The sequence below is a fragment of the Chenopodium album genome, chromosome 22 (genome assembly GCF_948465745.1).
Source record: "Chenopodium album chromosome 22, dcCheAlbu1.1, whole genome shotgun sequence".
Lineage (NCBI taxonomy): Eukaryota > Viridiplantae > Streptophyta > Magnoliopsida > Caryophyllales > Amaranthaceae > Chenopodium > Chenopodium album.
Window position 1 is genome coordinate 28,822,283 of NC_137855.1, and position 18,304 is coordinate 28,840,586.

General features: G+C 39.7%; 4 protein-coding genes across 4 annotated transcripts; 3 read left to right on the top strand and 1 right to left on the bottom strand.

Moving 5' to 3' along the window:
- Positions 1 to 3,658: 3,658 nt before the first annotated feature.
- Positions 3,659 to 4,174, bottom strand: LOC145604134 (uncharacterized). Its single transcript, XM_081660086.1, has one exon. It carries the CDS (start codon positions 4,172 to 4,174, stop codon positions 3,659 to 3,661), a length of 516 nt encoding a protein of 171 aa, XP_081516212.1.
- Positions 4,175 to 4,176: 2 nt separating this feature from the next.
- LOC145604136 (putative pentatricopeptide repeat-containing protein At3g11460, mitochondrial) lies at positions 4,177 to 5,553 on the top strand. Its single transcript, XM_081660087.1, has 2 exons — positions 4,177 to 4,189; positions 4,286 to 5,553. Exons 1-2 carry the CDS (start codon positions 4,177 to 4,179, stop codon positions 5,551 to 5,553), a joined length of 1,281 nt encoding a protein of 426 aa, XP_081516213.1.
- Positions 5,554 to 6,242: 689 nt separating this feature from the next.
- Positions 6,243 to 6,863, top strand: LOC145604137 (putative disease resistance protein RXW24L). Its single transcript, XM_081660088.1, has one exon. It carries the CDS (start codon positions 6,243 to 6,245, stop codon positions 6,861 to 6,863), a length of 621 nt encoding a protein of 206 aa, XP_081516214.1.
- A 48-nt stretch (positions 6,864 to 6,911) lies between these two features.
- LOC145604138 (putative disease resistance protein RGA1) lies at positions 6,912 to 8,108 on the top strand. The gene has a single exon (XM_081660089.1). The coding sequence runs from the start codon at positions 6,912 to 6,914 to the stop codon at positions 8,106 to 8,108; it is 1,197 nt and encodes a 398-aa protein (XP_081516215.1).
- Positions 8,109 to 18,304: the final 10,196 nt, after the last annotated feature.

Consider the following 18,304-nt stretch of genomic DNA (forward strand, 5'->3'; position numbering starts at 1 on the left):
TTTTTTTCGAGAGCCAACCACGGCAGCAGCAGCCACCGCGGCAAGACTTGGCTGCTGCCGCCTGCCGCTGCAGCTGCTGGCCGTGCGCCGGCGGCTGTGGTGGTGTGCGGTGGTGGTCCGGCCACGTGTGTGGCTGAGGTGGTGGCCGGCCGTGAGAAAGGGGAAGGGGAAGAGGAAGAAAAAAAAGAAAGAAAAGTAAGGAGAAAAGGGGAGAAGCTTACCTTAGGTTTTCTCCACTCTGGGCAAAGTTGATTTGCCTCATAAGTGGGATATTTATACCCCTTCTCTATAAACCCTTTTACCCTAAACTTTCCTCTTTTAATTTTCCTAATCCCTTCCCAAATAAAACTTGTTAAAAATAAACTTTCTTAAATTAAAACCCCATCTTTTAAAATAAAAATAATTAAATAAACTTTCCTTTTATAAAAATATTAATAAAATGCTTTAATTAAAATGATTATAACTAATTAAATATTTCATTAAATACATACTTTAAATAAAATACGTATAAAAATACGGGGTATTACAGCCAATGTCGTCCCAGTTCCGAAAAAAGATGGTAGAGTTTGAATGTGTGTCGACTATCGAGATCTAAATAAGGCAAGTCCAAAGGACGACTTCCCTTTACCGCACATCGATATTTTGGTAGATAATACAGCAAATCATGCGCTTCTCTCATTTATGGATGGGTACGCAGGATACAATCAATTTTTTATTTTTTTTGTATGTATGTGCTAAAATTTGTTATACATTTAAATAAAATTCATAATATCAAAAGATAATATTTTAAATATATTTATTAAAACTTTAAAATCTCATTCACCAATTTTGATTACATAGCATTTGTATTATTTAATTTCAAAAGAAATTAATAATCTCTTATTTTATTGGCTAAAACTAAAATTTATAATCATACGTGGCGCGTTAAGAAAATTAAATCGTACATGGCTCTCTATAAACTCGGGGAAAAACTCCCCTTTACATACATATACGTTAGATTTTTAAAATAAATAAAAATAATTATTATATGCTATTAAAAAATAATAAAAAAAAAACATGAAAAATCAAAAGAAAACTATACGTCAGTATACTCTATACTCATTCTCAATACTTCTAATTCAATAGGTATTATAACTTTGTAATATAATCTAATTTCCTTTGTAATGTAATTTAATCCCTTTGGGCTAATCATTTAAATTTTATTATAAATTTATTAAGTATTATTTGACAATGTTTAGGAAAAAATGTCGTCTCATCATAAACCGCAAACCAAACTGCACCAAATCGTATTATTACGGTTTGGTTTGGTTTGGTTTCAATACTAATATGGTTTGGTTTGGAAAATTGACCAAACCGTATTTTGTGGTTTGCTTTGGTTTGGACTAAAACCGCACCAAACCAGACATGTTCACCCCTACTTACAGTACCTCTTCACATTTTGTACTCACTTCGCCAATCGCGACTCCGTTAAATTTTGATTATATTGTATTTTGCTAACGAACGTCCCGAGGCGTTGGATAAGCATTTAAAATATTGCTTAAAATGGTATTTAATTTGGGAATTCATTACAAAATCACGCGTCAATTGGTGTAATTAATGTTCATTTTAATTTAATCTTTCTATTTTTAGCTAGCTTATCCAACACCCCCAGGGAGTTTGTTAGCTTTTGCCATTTTTTTTTTGGATAGATTATGTCCTACGGGGTCGGAATTCTTCACAGGCTCGACCTGGGTTATCGGATAGACAATTTCGAAGATAGGGCGAAGGTAAGGAAATTCCATCATCAAATTATTACTAGTGGGGATTGAACATCCAAGATGTTTTTCTTTTGATTAGACCAAACTTAGTTTTAGCAACACCGTTAAATTAACAATTGCTTTTTAATAAAGATGGATTTATATTCCGTACTATGGTGAAACTAATACGGTTTAAATTTGGATCGCAAACCAAACCGAGTAAGTAATGCGGTTCGATTTTTGTTAATATGATTCAATGCGATTTGAGAAATGAAAAAATTGCTTTGATTTCGGTTTTTGAATTTGAAAATTCGAAAACCAAACTGAAATATAGACCCATATCTAAATTACAGCCCATTTCTGATTTTTACCCCTATACATAAGGCCAAAAACAAGTCTTATAATATTGAGTCAAGCCCAAAAAAGTTACAAATCAAAGCTCAAAACACTAGGCTTTTAAATTTTTATTTTATTTTTTAAAAGCCGAATTAAAAACAGTGCGTTTTGGTTTGGATCGTATAATAATATGATGCGATGCAGTTTGAATTAATATGGTTTGGTTCGGTTGGGCTATAAAACACACCACAAACCGAAGTTTCACCCTACTCCATACTTCGTAAATAATAAGTCGCACAACATGTCAACATCTACTTCGTACAATGAATCACTTTACTAGCTGCTCATTTTAAAACCCTAAAAAAAGCTTATTTGGAGATATATTTGGTAAATAATCATTCCCTCAATCTCTTTACTAAATAGTTAAGATTTAACGAGGGTATCAAGAAAAACTTGTTGGGAGTAAATAAACGGAAATACATAGTATTTGCTTTGGGAGTAAATAAATATTTTGGTAAATGAGAATAGTTGTTTTGAGATTATGTAGATATTTTAATAAATGAGAATAGTTGCATTGCATGTAGGTAGATATGTGTAAAAATATAAACGCAAGTGCCGAAGGAAAACGACAAAAATAGAAATGTAACTACAGAAAAGAGACCCGCCCCATATCCGCCCCGCCCATACCCATCTTATACCCGCACCATATTTCTTTTAGAAGAGTTTAGAATTTATGAAACTTAATATCCTCTAAGACCCAATAAACTTGAATAATGAAAGTCCAAATTTTCTTAACCTAATTTGATATAATTGTCATTAATGTGATACAATAGAGCATCATGGCAATGGGTTTAGGACGATTTTGGGGCGGGTATGAGGTGAGTATGAATATCCAAGTGGGTGATGGGGCGGGGATGGATCCTATCTTATACCCGGTGGGGCAAGTATGGATGTGGATACTGTACCCGTCACGGGTGGTGGGGCGGGGATGGACATAAGATTTTTAGGCGGGTATGGGTATGGAGGTACTATCATCCGCATCCAACCCGTCCCGTCGCCATCCCTAGTAGAACCTCCCTTATTTTCCATCTAATGATATTGAATTTACATGGATCATAAAGTGTTGTCATTCTCTTGTAAAAAATTCAAGAATTAGGATAAATGATCTTCTCAAGGTATTCATACTAATTCTATGCCGCCAGAGCTCCAAAAATGTGTTTCAAACTTAAGTCAAAACATGATAACATGCCATATTGTCAACTATACAATGTTATTAGCAAATTAAGGACTTGATTCATACAAAAATCCAAAGCCTAAATATGCTTTTAAAACATACAACTGTTAGCTCTTCTGGGGTTAATAAGGAAACATCCCAAATCACTTCAGAAACAGGTTAACAGCAAATCACCACTCATACAACATATAAAATCATCCAAGAAAAGCCATAATAGATACTAAATACATTATTCCAAAGCGAAACTACAATTTCAACTTTGGATCACCAGCCACAAAAGATGTAGACAATACAACCATCCCGCCAACTAAAGACATGGATCTATAATAAAGCAAAGGAAGCACAACAAGATTTACCGCCAAGCTTCAATTCTCTCATTTCTCGGTTTCACACTAGTAACAAGGATGGATCCCTTAGTTTTCTCTGCTGACTTAGAGGCAATCTGAACAACCATTTTTTCATTACTTTTTCTAGGTCCCTTTTTAGTTGTAGAAGTCTGTCCAATTTTACTATTCTTCTGCTTGTTAGATGGCTTGGTTTTGGTGTCTTGAGGTGTCGATTCCTCTTCTTTGTTATTGCTAACTGAGGACTGATTTTCTCCAGGAATGACATTAATGTTCTCAGTCGAGGTGGCTGGTTGATCGGCTGCAGCACGGTTCATGGCTTCAGAAGTACGGTTTTCTACAACTTCTGGCTCACTTTCAGTATTCTCCTCATGAATGGTTTGCAAGGGAGTGTGACAACCATTGTCACCTGAAGGATCCCTGCTGTAAGAATCAAGAGCAGAATCTAAAACCGAATCCTCTCTTTCTTTTAGAGTCTTTTCGATGAGTGTCTTTAGGAAATTCATCACTTGGACTGCATGCATCAATGCCGTTAAAGGGTCTGCCATCTGCATTCATAACAACAGCATAAAAAATCAATTCATCAAAGCATAAAAAGAAGGAAAATCATACTAGAAGCAAAGTGACTCGAGTAGCAAATTGTTTGTTGACCATGTATCTACGATGTGGGTCGGTTGATTCTGCTAGGAGATTGTTTGACAAGATACCGGAGAAGAGTTTGATTACTTGGAATGCCATGATTAATGGATATGCACAAAATGGATTTCCTACTCGTGTTTTAGATCTTTACCACGAGATGGAGTCCTTGAGGATCCGTCCTAATGCTGTAACGTTAGTTGGGGTTTTATCCTCTTGTGCGCACCTTGGTGCTCGTAGTATTGGTTGTGATGTAGAGAAGCAAATTGAAACCTTACGGTATAATTCGAATGTGTTCTTGAGAAGTGTATTGATTAATATGCATTCTAGATGTGGAAATTTAGTGAAGGCTCTTGCAATTTTCGATGATACACCCAAGAAAAGCTTAGTTATTTGGACGGCTATGATAGGTGGTTATGGCTTGCATGGGCAAGGAGAGGTTGCAGTTGATCTGTTTGATGAGATGATTAGTAGTGGAGTTCTACCTGATGGAGCAGTTTTTGTGAGCGTTTTATCTGCGTGTAGTCATGCAGGCCTAATTGATAAAGGTTTGACATATTTCTACTCATTGGGAAAAGATTACAATTTAGTGCCCAAAAAAGAGCATTATGCTTGTATGGTTGATCTATTAGGACGAGCTGGTTGTCTTAGTAAAGCTCACGAGCTCATCATTTCTATGCCAATGCAACCCGATGCAGCTGTTTGGGGAGCTCTTTTGGGTGCTTGTAAGATCCATAAAAATGTTGAATTGGCTAAATTGGCTTTCCAAAAAGTTGTTGAGATTGAACCAGCAAATACTGGGTACTATGTCTTATTATCAAACATATACTTGGATGCTAGAAATATTGAGGGTGTAAAGAAAACCCAAGTGATGATGAGAGGGCTGAAACTTAGAAAAGATCCTAGGTATAGTTATGTTGAACATGAAGGGAGAATTCATATGTTCTTGGCAGGGGATACATCCCATCCCAAGACAAATGAAATCTGCAAAATGTTGGAAAGATTGGAAAAGTTGATATGGGATCTTGGTGAGTTCAGGCAGAGCAATAGTAAATTACATAGTGAAAGGCTGGCAATTGCATTTGGGCTACTCAACACTCTGCCTGGTGCAGAAATTATTGTGATTAAGAACCTTCGAGTATGTGAAGACTGTCATTTGTTTATAAAGCTAATTAGCAAGATTGTGGACCGGCTTATTGTTGTTAGAGATGCAACTCGCTTCCATCATTTTAGAAACGGAGCATGTTCTTGCAAAGACTATTGGTAGCAAACTAGCAACTGATGAGAATAATTGATCTTTCAGCTACCTCAAAATGTTATGAGCTGTAAACACTAAACAGATTACCAAGATTATCAAGGTGTATCTACAGCATAGGAGACTGAATGGTAGGATTCTTGAAGATGTTGCTAAACAACAGTACGGTGAGTATGTGACAAATGGATTGAACCGAAAAAGAAATGAGGACTGATCCATTTGACTAAACCTCCAAGATTTAATGTACCCATCTCTTAATTATTACTTTAATTTATTTATTTTTTTGTTGAGGAAACCATCTTTTAAAATATTGGAGTACTCCCAACTCCAACTACAATATATATACTTTAGAAAAATACTTGTACAGTTGTATCTGGTATGGTGTTAAAAGTAAAGTTAAACCTTTATCATCGAAAAGAATAATCAAACCATCAAAATGATTAAATTGACTGAGCCGTACATGTTTATTGGTTTATTATTACATACTTCACTGGAATTGATGGATGTGCTCATTTTCCTACATTAGCTATTGGATGCTTTCACTTTTTTCAAGTTCTGTACTTTAATTGGGGTCTTTGTTTTTATTTGAAAGATACTTTTATTGAAGTCCTTAAGCCCTTGAACTTACAATACACAGATCTATCGTTCTATCCCATTTCTCATTCTTTTTGTAATCCAGTGATTTTTCAGTGAATAACTCAATGGCAGACCTTGGAATCACCATTGTTGCAAAGCTCATTGATGTAACTGGGTCTGCTATCATCAAAGAGATTTGTGACATGTGGGGCTACAAATCTCAACTCGCAGACCTTAACGAAACTTTCACCACCATCAACAATGTTCTCCTTGATGCTGATTCCAAGCGTGAGCTTTCACACGAAACACGCGGTTACTTTGATCAACTCAAGGATGTTGTTTATGATGTTGATGATCTATTCGATGAGTTTTTCACCCTTGCTGAAATGAAGCTGCTCGATGTCAATAATGATGGTAAATTCCTTAATAAGGTACGCCGCTTTTTTTCTACTAAGAAGGGGGTGAGTAATGCTCGTAGAATGTCTCGTCAGGTTAAGAACATTAGAAAGAAGTTGGATGAAATTGTTAGCAACCATCAGAAGTTTGGTCTTAGTGTAGACTATAATCCTATTGTTAGGAGGAGGGAGGACACTTGTTCCTACGTGGACGCACAGGCTATCATTGGGAGGGAGCATGATAAAAAGGCAGTCATTGAAATGTTGTTAGGTACGAATGATGTTGATGAGAGTATCCGTTTCGTGAGTATTGTAGGAGTGGGTGGATTGAGTAAGACTGCTCTTGCTTAACTCGTTTGTAATGATAAAGCGATTGAAGCAGAGTTTCCGGATCCCAAGATGAGGTTGTGGGTTTGTGTCTCTGATCAAGATGGAGAGAAATTCGATGTCAGATTAATCCTTTGTGAGATTCTAGAATTAGTTACTAATTTCAAACCTGATACTACATCCACAATGGAATGGGTGCAAAAGAAATTTCAAGAGCAATTAAAAGGAAGGAAGTACTTGCTTGTTCTTGATGATGTATGGAATGAAGATTGTGAGAAATGGCGCTCCCTGCACAAGTTCTTAACGTTGGGTCAGAAGGGTAGTCGGATTGTGGTTACCACACGTTCGGAGATGACTACAAAGATTGTCGGGGAAAAATATGTGCACAAATTGCAAGGTTTGTCTCCAAGAAATTCTTGGCTGTTGTTTGAGTATATAGCATTTGACAAAGGGGAACAAAAGATTGTGAATCATCTTGAGTTAGTTGATATTGGCAAGAAGATTGTTGAAAAATGTTATAACATTCCACTTGCTATAAAGGTGGTCGGAAGTCTTTTATTCGGTCAGCCTCTCAGTAAGTGGCAGACATTTATGGATAGTGGATTGGCTGAAATTGGAAAAGGTGATAATAAAATTATCTCTATTCTTAAACTTAGTTATCACAATCTTACACCCTCTCTGAAGAATTGCTTTAGCTATTGTGCATTGTTTCCCAAAGATGCTTATCTATATAGGGTGACATTGATTAATCTTTGGATGGCAAAAGACTACATTGTGCCATTAGACGGAGGTCAAAGCGCGGAAGATGTTGCAGAAGAACATTTCCTGATTTTGGTACGGAGATGTTTCTTTCAAGATGTAAAGAAGAATGGATATGGTGATATTTTGAGAGTGAAAATTCATGACTTGATGCACGATGTTGCTCTAGAAGTGGGGAAAGAGGAAATAGAATTGGGTTGTAATACAACCAAGATGGGAGATAAAGTTCGTCATGTGTATTTTGCTGATAATATATGTCCACAAAGTTGCTTTTTAAATAGTAAGATTCGTTCATTTTTTTTACGTTCTCATTCAAGATCTGTAAATAATACACCAATTGAAAGTTGGATTTGGCTATGGGTGTTGTACTTGCGGTTAATATGGATGAGAAGGCTGCCTGATTCAATAGGTAAGCTACTGCATTTAAGGTATCTTGACCTGTCTGAAACTTATTTAGAGGCACTCCTTGATTTTATTACTAGATTGAATAATCTGCAGACATTACTTTAAGTGACTGCGATATATTGAGGGAGTTGCCAAAAGACTTTTGCAAATTAGTAAAACTTAGGTACTTGGATTTATGTGGCTGTGAGGAGTTGAGTAGTATGCCTTCTTGAATGGATAAATTGACTAGGTTTAGGAATTTGAATTTAGGGCGCTGTTATGAGGTGAGTAGTATGCCTTCAGGCATGGGTAAGTTGACCAATCTTAGGCAGTTACCATTTTATGGTGGGTAAGGAAAGGAGAGGTTCCACAGAAGAGCAATGTATGGGAGAGATCAAAGACCTAAAAGCCCTGACTAATCTTAAAAATGCCATACTGACAAGAGGAAAATGCATGTCGTTATCTACCCTTTCCCCAAGCCAAACTAAATTTGTAAACACCTAACCAACCTTATATGAATATAGGGCAAGTTAAGGGTCGATCCCAAGGGAATGCAATAATGAAAACTAAAGTCTAAGTCAAGCTACCTCGGAGTCGAAAATGAGATTATGGTTGGTGCTAAAATGAACTAGATCAAATTCAACAAATAATCAAGGGTCTAAACACTAGGGATATGGGTTCCACATGCAAGATCAATGATAATGCTAGATTAAAGCTCAATCAATTAATTCAAGTATTGCAATGGACAAACAATAGTAGCAATCAAGAGAGTTCAAATGCTATCTCCTATAGGCCAATCTAGTGGTCACTATGAAAGGCAAACCAAGAAGAATCACAAGCAAACTCAATCAATTAGAGCAACCTTTAAATCAATTGGTCATGTCATTAAGAGTTGCAATGCAATCTAGATTAATCTTATAGGGTGATCAATCCTAATCTAATCAATCTCATGCAAAACTATGTCAACCAATTTAATTGCAACAAATCAACCAATCAAAGAGCATCAACGAGCATTTCCATTAATCAAACATGCTTCCCCATTTCCCTAGCAACTAATCTACTCACTAATCATGGTGAGATTCAAAACCAAATAACTAGATATTGTATTGAGCATCATTCTATATCAAAATCTAATAGAAATCAAAGTATTCAATATTATCAAACTCAAATCCAAGAAAAACAAGCATCAAGCAAAAAGAATCAAATAGCAAGTAAGTAAGAGATGAAAGAAGGAAGAGATTCTCACTAATATTGATGATTGAAAATGAAGAAATCCAAACTTAATTGATCAAATGTTGAGTTACAAATCCAAAACCAAGAATTCCTCTCTAACTTCTCTCTAACTTCTCTCTCTAAAACTAAGCTAATGAAATATTATCAAAAAGTTGGATTCAAGTTGGAAATACAATTCTATTTATAAGCTAAGAAGAAATCGGCAGCTCCCGCGCCCTCTCCCGATAGACCCGCGCCCGCGGAAAAATGGGTACGGAACCCTCCGCGGGCTGTCTGGGCAGCACCCGCGCCCGCGGCATCAGGGGCCTGTGCCCGCGGCAAGATCCCCTGCTCCCAAAGGCTGATCAGGGGGCCGCGGTCTCTCTGAGTGGAGAGGCCTCTCCATTTTGCCCGCGCCCGCGGGAAGCCCTCGGGGCAACCGCGGCTAGTTCCTGCCATCTTTTGGCAGTTTTGAGCATCATAGGCTCGCGCCCGCGGCATGGTGGAATGCCATGGAGACCTCTCCGAGGCCTCTCCAAGGCCTCTCTAAGCCCTCTCTAGCCAAATGCTTCTTCCTTGCTTGATCATTGAGGTCCCGAATTGTATCCTTTGCCAAGGTGAATCTCACAATACCTACACAAGTAAACAAAGGAAGGAAATAAAAGGGAAAAAGAGCAAAATAAAGGAAAACACGATAAAAACACGAGAATCATAAAGAAAAGAAGAAAAAGGAGAAACTAAAGGAGAAAGGACCAAAACTAAGAGAAGAAAGCAACAAAAAAGGGAGAGAAATAACCTAAAAGACTACCCTATGAGTGCCATAAATGACACTCATCAAATTCCCCCAAGCTAGACTTTTGCTCGTCCCGAGCAAAACAAAGGCCAAGAAGGAATAAGAAGGGACAAATAAAACGAAAAAGAGGGGTTAGAATTTACACTAGGACTCACTGTCGTAGGAATCATGGTTGTTTTTAGCTACAACAAGCCATTTTGAACCCCTAGATCGCTCAAGAGGACGAGTGATGCTCTCGTAAGGGTATCCTAAGAGTTTACCCATAACTCTCCACCAAACCCCCAAGAGGCAAACCAAAGAAATAAAAGAAAGAGGAAAAAGGAAACAAAATCTTTACGAAATGGACTTTACAAAGAGACTATAATTCAAATGAATAGCAACCTTTCTAAAGTGAATTATGGTATGCACGTTATAAGATACCTAAGGTTGATTGAAACATAAATATGCTAAGCATAGGAACTAGTTATCACACTCCACCTTCATCCCAAACAGTCTTACCGCGTTCCCCCTACTAATCTCATATCTCCCCTTAGTGAGCATCTCATAGATTCCGCCAAGGAACCGGAAAAAGATCAAAGTTTTTAGGCTACTCGACATCTTGATTTCGCATCCCCTTTCCTTAGTCCACCACCTATGATTCCCTCCACCGATGAAAGACTCAACTCCTAGGTCCAAAGGTCTTCCCCAAGGTTGTAACGTAAGGCAAGAAGGGTTAAGGTAGGTTAAAAATTTAAAATTTGGTGGTTATCCTAAAATGTGAAGCAAAGACCGGCCAAATCTCAACACCAAACTTAAGTAATCACCAAACAAAAATGTATTAACACCCCCAAGCTTATTCAACGCAATACTCTACTAAAATAAGACCAAAAAGCGTGAAGACTTAACGCTTTCCCCCCCCCCCCTCAAGCTAAAGGAAGCATTGTCCTCAATGCAAAGAGAGGTGAAAGACACTTGGAGTATTATTTTTTATTTATTTATTTTTTTTTTTTGAAATTTCTCATACACCTTTAAAGCATTAGTCCTTGCCTCTTTCTCAATTCGGACGGCTTTTACAAAAGCATTTACCATTATTCACAAAAACGACTCAAATATGTGTACCAAATCGAACCAAACCCCAACTTCATACACCACAATCACCAAACATTGACCCTTGCTTCACAAAAACCAAAAAGATAGAGAATGAAACAAAAGGCTCAAAATATCTAATTATGCGGCTTGAAAAGAGGGAAGAAGGCTCAAAGGGGTAACAAGTAGGTAAATGTATCCCAATTCCAAAAAAAAAATAAACATAATAGGGACTATCCTAAAAAAAAAAGAAAAATACCTCCCCGAAACAGCTGCCTTTGTCCTTCCTAGGTAGTTCGGTCACGGTCTTAGGAATCATATGCTAAGATTCTAGATTAGTTTGCGAAAATCAAGGATTCATGCCGCTCATGCAAGAATTTGATGAAAGCTTGAACAATTATACATCTCACATGGTTGTAGCAAAAACTCACTAAGGTTGTCAAATCAAAGATAGGGAGCAACTACCTACATGCCACAAACGAGTAGAATCCGGCTTCATGATCCCCCTAGTTCTAGACAACTATCTTAGCATGCTTTATCCTAGAATCAACCAAACGTAATCTCAAACCGTGCATACCATAATTACCTAGGAAGACTATTATTCAAAAGCAAGAGTCCATTGCATACAAGTCCGACATTCAAAAAGAGAAATAGTAAAAAGAAAGCCTCAAAAAGATATGCACGCCAACAAGAACAAAAGATAAGAAAAGAAAAGAAAAGATGGAAAACTAAGATAAAGATAAGAAAGGGAAAGAGGAAAGGGCAAAGATGCAATCATAACACGTTTATCCCAATCGACATACAAGTGGTCTAATGGCCACATCGCCAAAGACCCCAAACACACTAGGTGTTAAATTCATATATCCTCGAACCGTTCAACTTCCCCTAAGTCTAATCTTAATCTAAGCAACCAAGAAAACAAAGAAGTGAAAATAAAAAGGAGTAAAATAAGAAAGGCCTCACCAAGCGTCCGTGCTAGACTAAAGTACCCAAAGAGTAAGAACGAGCTTCTCCAAAGGGCTCCGCAATCCAAAGCATGAGCTACGAGTGAGTAAAAGAAAAGAAAGCTATATATATACAAAATGAAATTGTTAGTAACTTTCAAACAAAAGCAAACAATAAAAAATACTTAAACACTAACTATATACAAAAACCTAGAAGAACCCATCATCATCCAAACCAAAAATTTATTTCTTTGTTTTTTTTTTTTTTTTTTTTTTTTTTTTTTTTTTTTAGAAAGTTCCAAAAACCATCATCCGAAGAAATAATCAACAACAAGCAACAGAACATCGAGACCAATAGCCAAGATCCACCAAAAACCTTATCAAAAACTTCCCACCGAGCCCAAGGTGCCGCCCCCATGCTAACACATCCTTTTTGACCCCCCCCCCCCTCACAAAATGAAAGCATCAACCCCGATGCCGACAAACATGCAAAAATAGGGAAAAGGGGAGAACAAAAAGGGAGACAAATATGCAAAAAAAGGGACTATTGGCCACTGGGGCCGGCACCATCATCACCTCCAAAACCATCACCCTCATCCCAACCTCCGGTGAAACCGGGAGGAAATCCATAATGACCCTTAAATAGGTCTTGTTGGGAAGGGGTCAATTGGTCAAAGGGCTCTTGTTGAACAAGGGACTCGGGGTGACGGGGGTCAACATAATAATAAGCGGGGTCACCCCTGTAATCACTCCCCCCCCCCCCCCCCCCGAGACCCTATAATCATAGGGCGGGAAGTTGCGCCTTGGCACATCGGGGGTCTCAACCCCTTGCCAATAAGGGTACGTAGGGAGGCCGTCACCACCCCGGGAAGGTACCGGCCCTTGTTGGGACGGCACATAAGGATAGTTGACCGGGGGTGCGACCTCCCCCCTGCGTACACTAGCGTCATACAAGGCGCTAGTTTGATAAGATAAAGTTTGGTGGTCAGAAAACATACCTTGCATGCTAAATTGCATGCGTTCCATGTGGGCTCTCATGGCCTCCATTTCCCGGAGATAAGCATCTCCTTGGAAGTCTTGTTGTTGTTGTTGATGTTGATGTTGTTGTTGTCGTTGATGTTGATGTTGTTGTTTTCGTTGTTGTCTTCTCTCTCTTCTTCTTCCTTGAGCATCCTCCTGGAAATGCTCATGTTGTTGATGAAACGGTTGTTGTTGTTGTTGCTCCTCTTGTTCTTCTCCTCTTCCTTCCTCCTCCTCCTCATGCACTCCCTCAAACCCGGCTCCCTCAGCAAAATCTGCATCCTCCTCCATCTCATCCTCATCTATCCTACCATTGTCCCTAGGGACCATCCAAACATTCCTAGCTTGGCGAAAAATGGAGGTAGCGGCCGGGTTAGGGAGAAGGCAATGGTGGGTATTCCTCACTAGCCAAGAGTAGGTACCGGCTCTCCTAGTACTAGTTATGAAACGGAGGGTGTTAACCTGCCTCAAACTAATCCAAATGTCTTCACTCCCTCCAACCGGAGTGCAAGACTCTAAGAACCGCTCTTGGTTAAAATACCGCACTAAACGGGTCACCATGCCCCCACAATGAATTTCCCCCGTCTTAACCCCATGCATGATCTCCTTGCAACACTCCATGAAAATGTACCCAAAGTTTATCCTAGATCCCAACTCCGGCTTAATAGCCATCCACAAGACCATGATCTCCTCTCGAGACAACTTTCCCAAATCTTGCTTACTATAAACCGAGTACCCGAGAATTCTATGTAGGATCCTAAGGGCCGGATGAATGATCTCACTAGCAAGTGAAATTTTGGAGTCAAACTGTTTTTTGTGGGCTATGGTTCTCCACCAAGCGACCTCATTGTACTCACTTTGGGCAAGGGAGATTAGGGGCTCGAAGATATCACCATTTGGGTTGAACCTAGGGCAACATTAAACTCGGCTAGGTTCATGGTGTGCTTAACATTGAAGAGTTGGAAGGAGATGATGTAGTCGGTTTCCCCTACCCTATTGAATTCAAAGGTAGAGAAAAACTCAATTGAAGGCTCCAAGTAGGTTCGGGGGTTAGATTTCAAAAACTCACCCAAGCTTAGGTTTTCGAGGAGTACATCAAGGTCATTATCTATCCCTAGCTTGGCCATGTCATTAGGAAAATAATGGCGGGTGGGTCTAAACTTTCGGTCTTTCATTTTGTTATAGATGGGCAATTGTTTAGACCGGTTCCACAATTTTAGAGGTGGTAGAGGAGGAGGGGCGTCATCTTGGTTTGGGGAATGTGTTTGGGATTGAGGGTTTGAGGATTGGCCTTGAGAAGATTGGCCGGGAGATTGGTTCGGGCGCTTTTTGCTACTCTTAACTTTTCTCAACAAATTCATTTTTTTACCACACAAGTTCACAAAAATTCACAAGAAATAATCCAACTCCCTCAAACAAGCAACAAACACCTCAAACACTCACAATCCTCCTTTCAAATCCAACCAAACCCCCAAAAACTACAAGGTACCTGTTTCAATCAACACAACAACCAAAATTCCAACAACAAATACCAATATTAACAATCATCCATCAAATATATGCAAGATTTATCAAGAAAAATCAATCATCACTCAAAAATACCAAATTTCACAAAAATAACCATGAAACACAAAAATCATGCTCAAAATCAAGATAAACCAACCAATGTAAAGAAATCAAGTGAAATTGACAAGAATAATACAAAGGTTAGAAGTATACCAAGATTGGAGACTCAAATCAAGCTTAGAGCACCACACACTACCGAAATTTGCCGAAAAACCACGAGAAACTTGAGTAGAAGTGATGAAAATGGAGAAATAAGGTAGATTTTGTGAAAATTTGATGGAAAATTTGAAGAAAGGAGTAAGGATTTGATGATTTGGGGTTAGGGTTTGAGTGTATGTAGAGAGAGAAAGGGGAAAATTAGAGAGGAGATGAGAAAATAAGAGAGGAGAGAGAGGGAGAGGGGTGCGTTTGGGTTTATGAAACCCAGATACCCGCGCCCTCTCCCGATATTGCCGCGGTCTCGGGAACTCTCCCACGCCCGCGGAGAGACTGCGGGGAGTTCCTGTCAAAAATTAAAGGAATTATACCTGATGTTAGCCGCGCCCTCTCTAGATTTGCCGCGCCCTCTCCAAAACTTCCCGCGCCCGCGGAGAGACCGCGGGGCAACCGCGGGAAGTTCCTGATCCAAAACTTAGAAATTTGCCGAAATAGGGGCCGCGCCCTCTCCAATTTTCCGAGACCTCTCTAAACTCCCCCGCGCCCGCGGAGAGACCGCGGGGCAACCGCGGGAAGTTCCTGATTGTATTTTCCTTTGAAAGCTGGAGAGGCCCCCGAGGTCTCTCCAAGCCCTCGGGGATCCCTCTCCCCTGCACTCTAAACTCTTCAGAAAACCCCTTCTTTCCAACAAGTGATGACAATAGGCAACCTACAAAACAAACATAAAACCAACACAACATAAGATCAAAAACTAATCAAGGAAAATGAAAAGAAAAGAAAAGAAAAGAAAAATGAGATGAGAATCCGGGTTGCCTCCCGTAAGCGCTTTTGGTTAACGTCGTTAGCTCGACGCGCATCACCCCACTCAAGGTGGCTTGAAAAGAATCATCTTGTGAACAAGACCAACAAACACTCCATCAAAGTACTTCTTGAGCCGATGACCATTAACCTTAAATGAAGATGAGGAATCCAAAGGAGAAATTTCCACGGCACCATTACCAAAAACATCCTTCACCAAGAACAGACCACTCCATCTTGACATGAGTTTTCTGGGGAACAACTTCATTCTAGAATTGTAGAGGAGGACTTTGTCACCTACACAAAACTCCTTTTTCTCAATCAACTTGTCATGAACCTCCTTGGATCGAGCTTTGTAGGTGCTAGCACAATCGTAAGCATCAAGTTGAAGTTCCTCTAACTCATGAAGATCCAACCACCTCTTCTCTCCCGCACTTGCTAAGTTAAAATTTATCTTCTTGATGGCCCACAAGGCACGATGTTCAAGCTCAACCGGGAGATGGCATGATTTGCCATAGACAAGGCGATATGGAGTGGTACCAATGGGTGTCTTAAAAGCCGTCCTATAAGCCCATAGAGCATCATCCAATTTGTCCGACCAATCCTTTCTATTGCGAGCAACCGTCTTTTCAAGAATAAGCTTGATTTGACGATTTGAAACCTCAACTTGGCCACTCGTTTGAGGATGGTAGGGAAGCCCAAATCGTTGATGCACACCATGTTTCCTCAACATCTTTTGAAAGGCATTATGGACAAAGTGGGATCCATTATCACTTATCACCGCTTTTGGGACACCAAACCTTGGAAAGATGATCTTCTTAAACAACTTCAATACAACCTTGTGATCATTTGTTGGAGAGGCAATAGCCTCCACCCACTTAGAAACATAGTCCACCGCCACAAGAATATATTGATTCCCTTATGAAGAGGGGAATGGTCCCATGAAGTCAATTCCCCACACATCGAACACCTCTAATTCAAGGATAGGTTGTTGAGGCATCTCATTTCGCTTGGAAATGTTCCCAACTCGTTGACATCGGTCACACGACTTAACAAAGCCCCATGAGTCCTTGAAGAGATGTGGCCACCAAAAACCACTTTGAAAAACCTTGGTAGCGGTCTTGGAAACACCCATGTGCCCACCACTAGGGTCCGAGTGGCACATTTTTAAAACACTAGGCACCTCTTCATTTGGAACACAACGCCTAATTAAGCCATCAACCCCACGTTTGTATAAGATAGGATCATCCCACAAATAGTGCCTTGCCTCTCTTTTGATCTTCTTCTTTTGGTTCTTGGAGAAAGAGGGTGGAAACTCCCCACATGCTAGAAAATTAACCAAATCGGCATACCATGGGAGTTCCTTCACCTCTATGGCATACAAGAAATCATCAAGCATTCTATCTTCTATTGGTAGACCATCATCATGAATTTGATCCCCTTCAAGGTGAGAAAGATCGTCCGCCACAACATTCTCCGCACCCTTCTTGTCCCTAATCTCAATCTCAAAAGCTTGCAATTCAAGTACCCATCGAATCAACCTTGGCTTGGACTCTTTCTTAGAAAAGAGATACTTGAGGGCCGCATGATCCATGAAGACTATGGTCTTGGAACCCAACAAGTAACACCGGAATTTCTCAAAAGAGTGCACAATTGCCGAAAATTCTTTTTTCGTTGTTGTGTAGTTCTTTTGAGCCCCATTGAGAGTCTTGGACATATAGTAAATCACATGAAGTTTCTTGTCTACCCGTTTTCCCAAAACACCTCCAATCGCCCAATCACTCGCATCACACATCAACTCAAAAGGAAGATCCCACCTTGGGCCTTGAACAATAGGAGTAGAGATTAGGGGCCTTCTTCAATCTATCAAATGCCTTCAAGCATTTGTCATCAAAATTGAACTCAACATCTTTTTGAAGAAGGTCATTTAGGGGCTTAGCAATGAGTGAAAAATTCTTAATGAATCTTCTATAAAAACCCGCATGACCAAGGAACGATCTCACTCCTTTGACATTCACCTGAGGTGGAAGTTTCTCGATCACATCAATTTTGGCCTTATCCACCTCAATGCCTCTATTTGAAATCTTGTGCCCAAGCACTATACCTTCCTCCACCATGAAGTGGCACTTCTCCCAATTCAAAACAAGATTGACTTTCTCACATCTTGCCAAACACTTCTCAAGATTCACAAGGCACTCCTCGAAAGAAACACCCCCACCGAAAAATCATCCATAAAGACCTCCATTTCCTCCTCCAACATGTCTCCGAAGATACTCATCATGCACCTTTGGAAAGTAGCGGGTGCATTGCATAACCCAAAGGGCATTCTCCGGTAGGCAAAGGTCCCATAGGGACAAGTGAATGTGGTCTTTTCTTGATCATTAGGGTGGATGGGGATTTGGAAGAATCCGGAATACCCATCGAGGAAACAATAAAACTTGTGCCTTGTTAGTCTCTCAAGCATTTGGTCTATAAACGGATGAGGGAAGTGATCCTTCTTGGTAGATGTGTTTAGACGTCTATAGTCTATACACATCCGCCAACCGGTGACCGTCCTAGTTGGAATGAGCTCACCCTTCTCATTCTCAACCACGGTCATGCCCCCCTTCTTTGGAACGACATGGACGGGGGAGACCCACCTAGAGCTAGAGATGGGGAATATGATTCCCGCATCCAATAGCTTGGTGATCTCCTTCTTAACTACCTCTCCCATTTGGGGATGTAGTTTCCTTTGTCGTTCAATAGAGGGAAGGGTTCCTTCCTCAAGC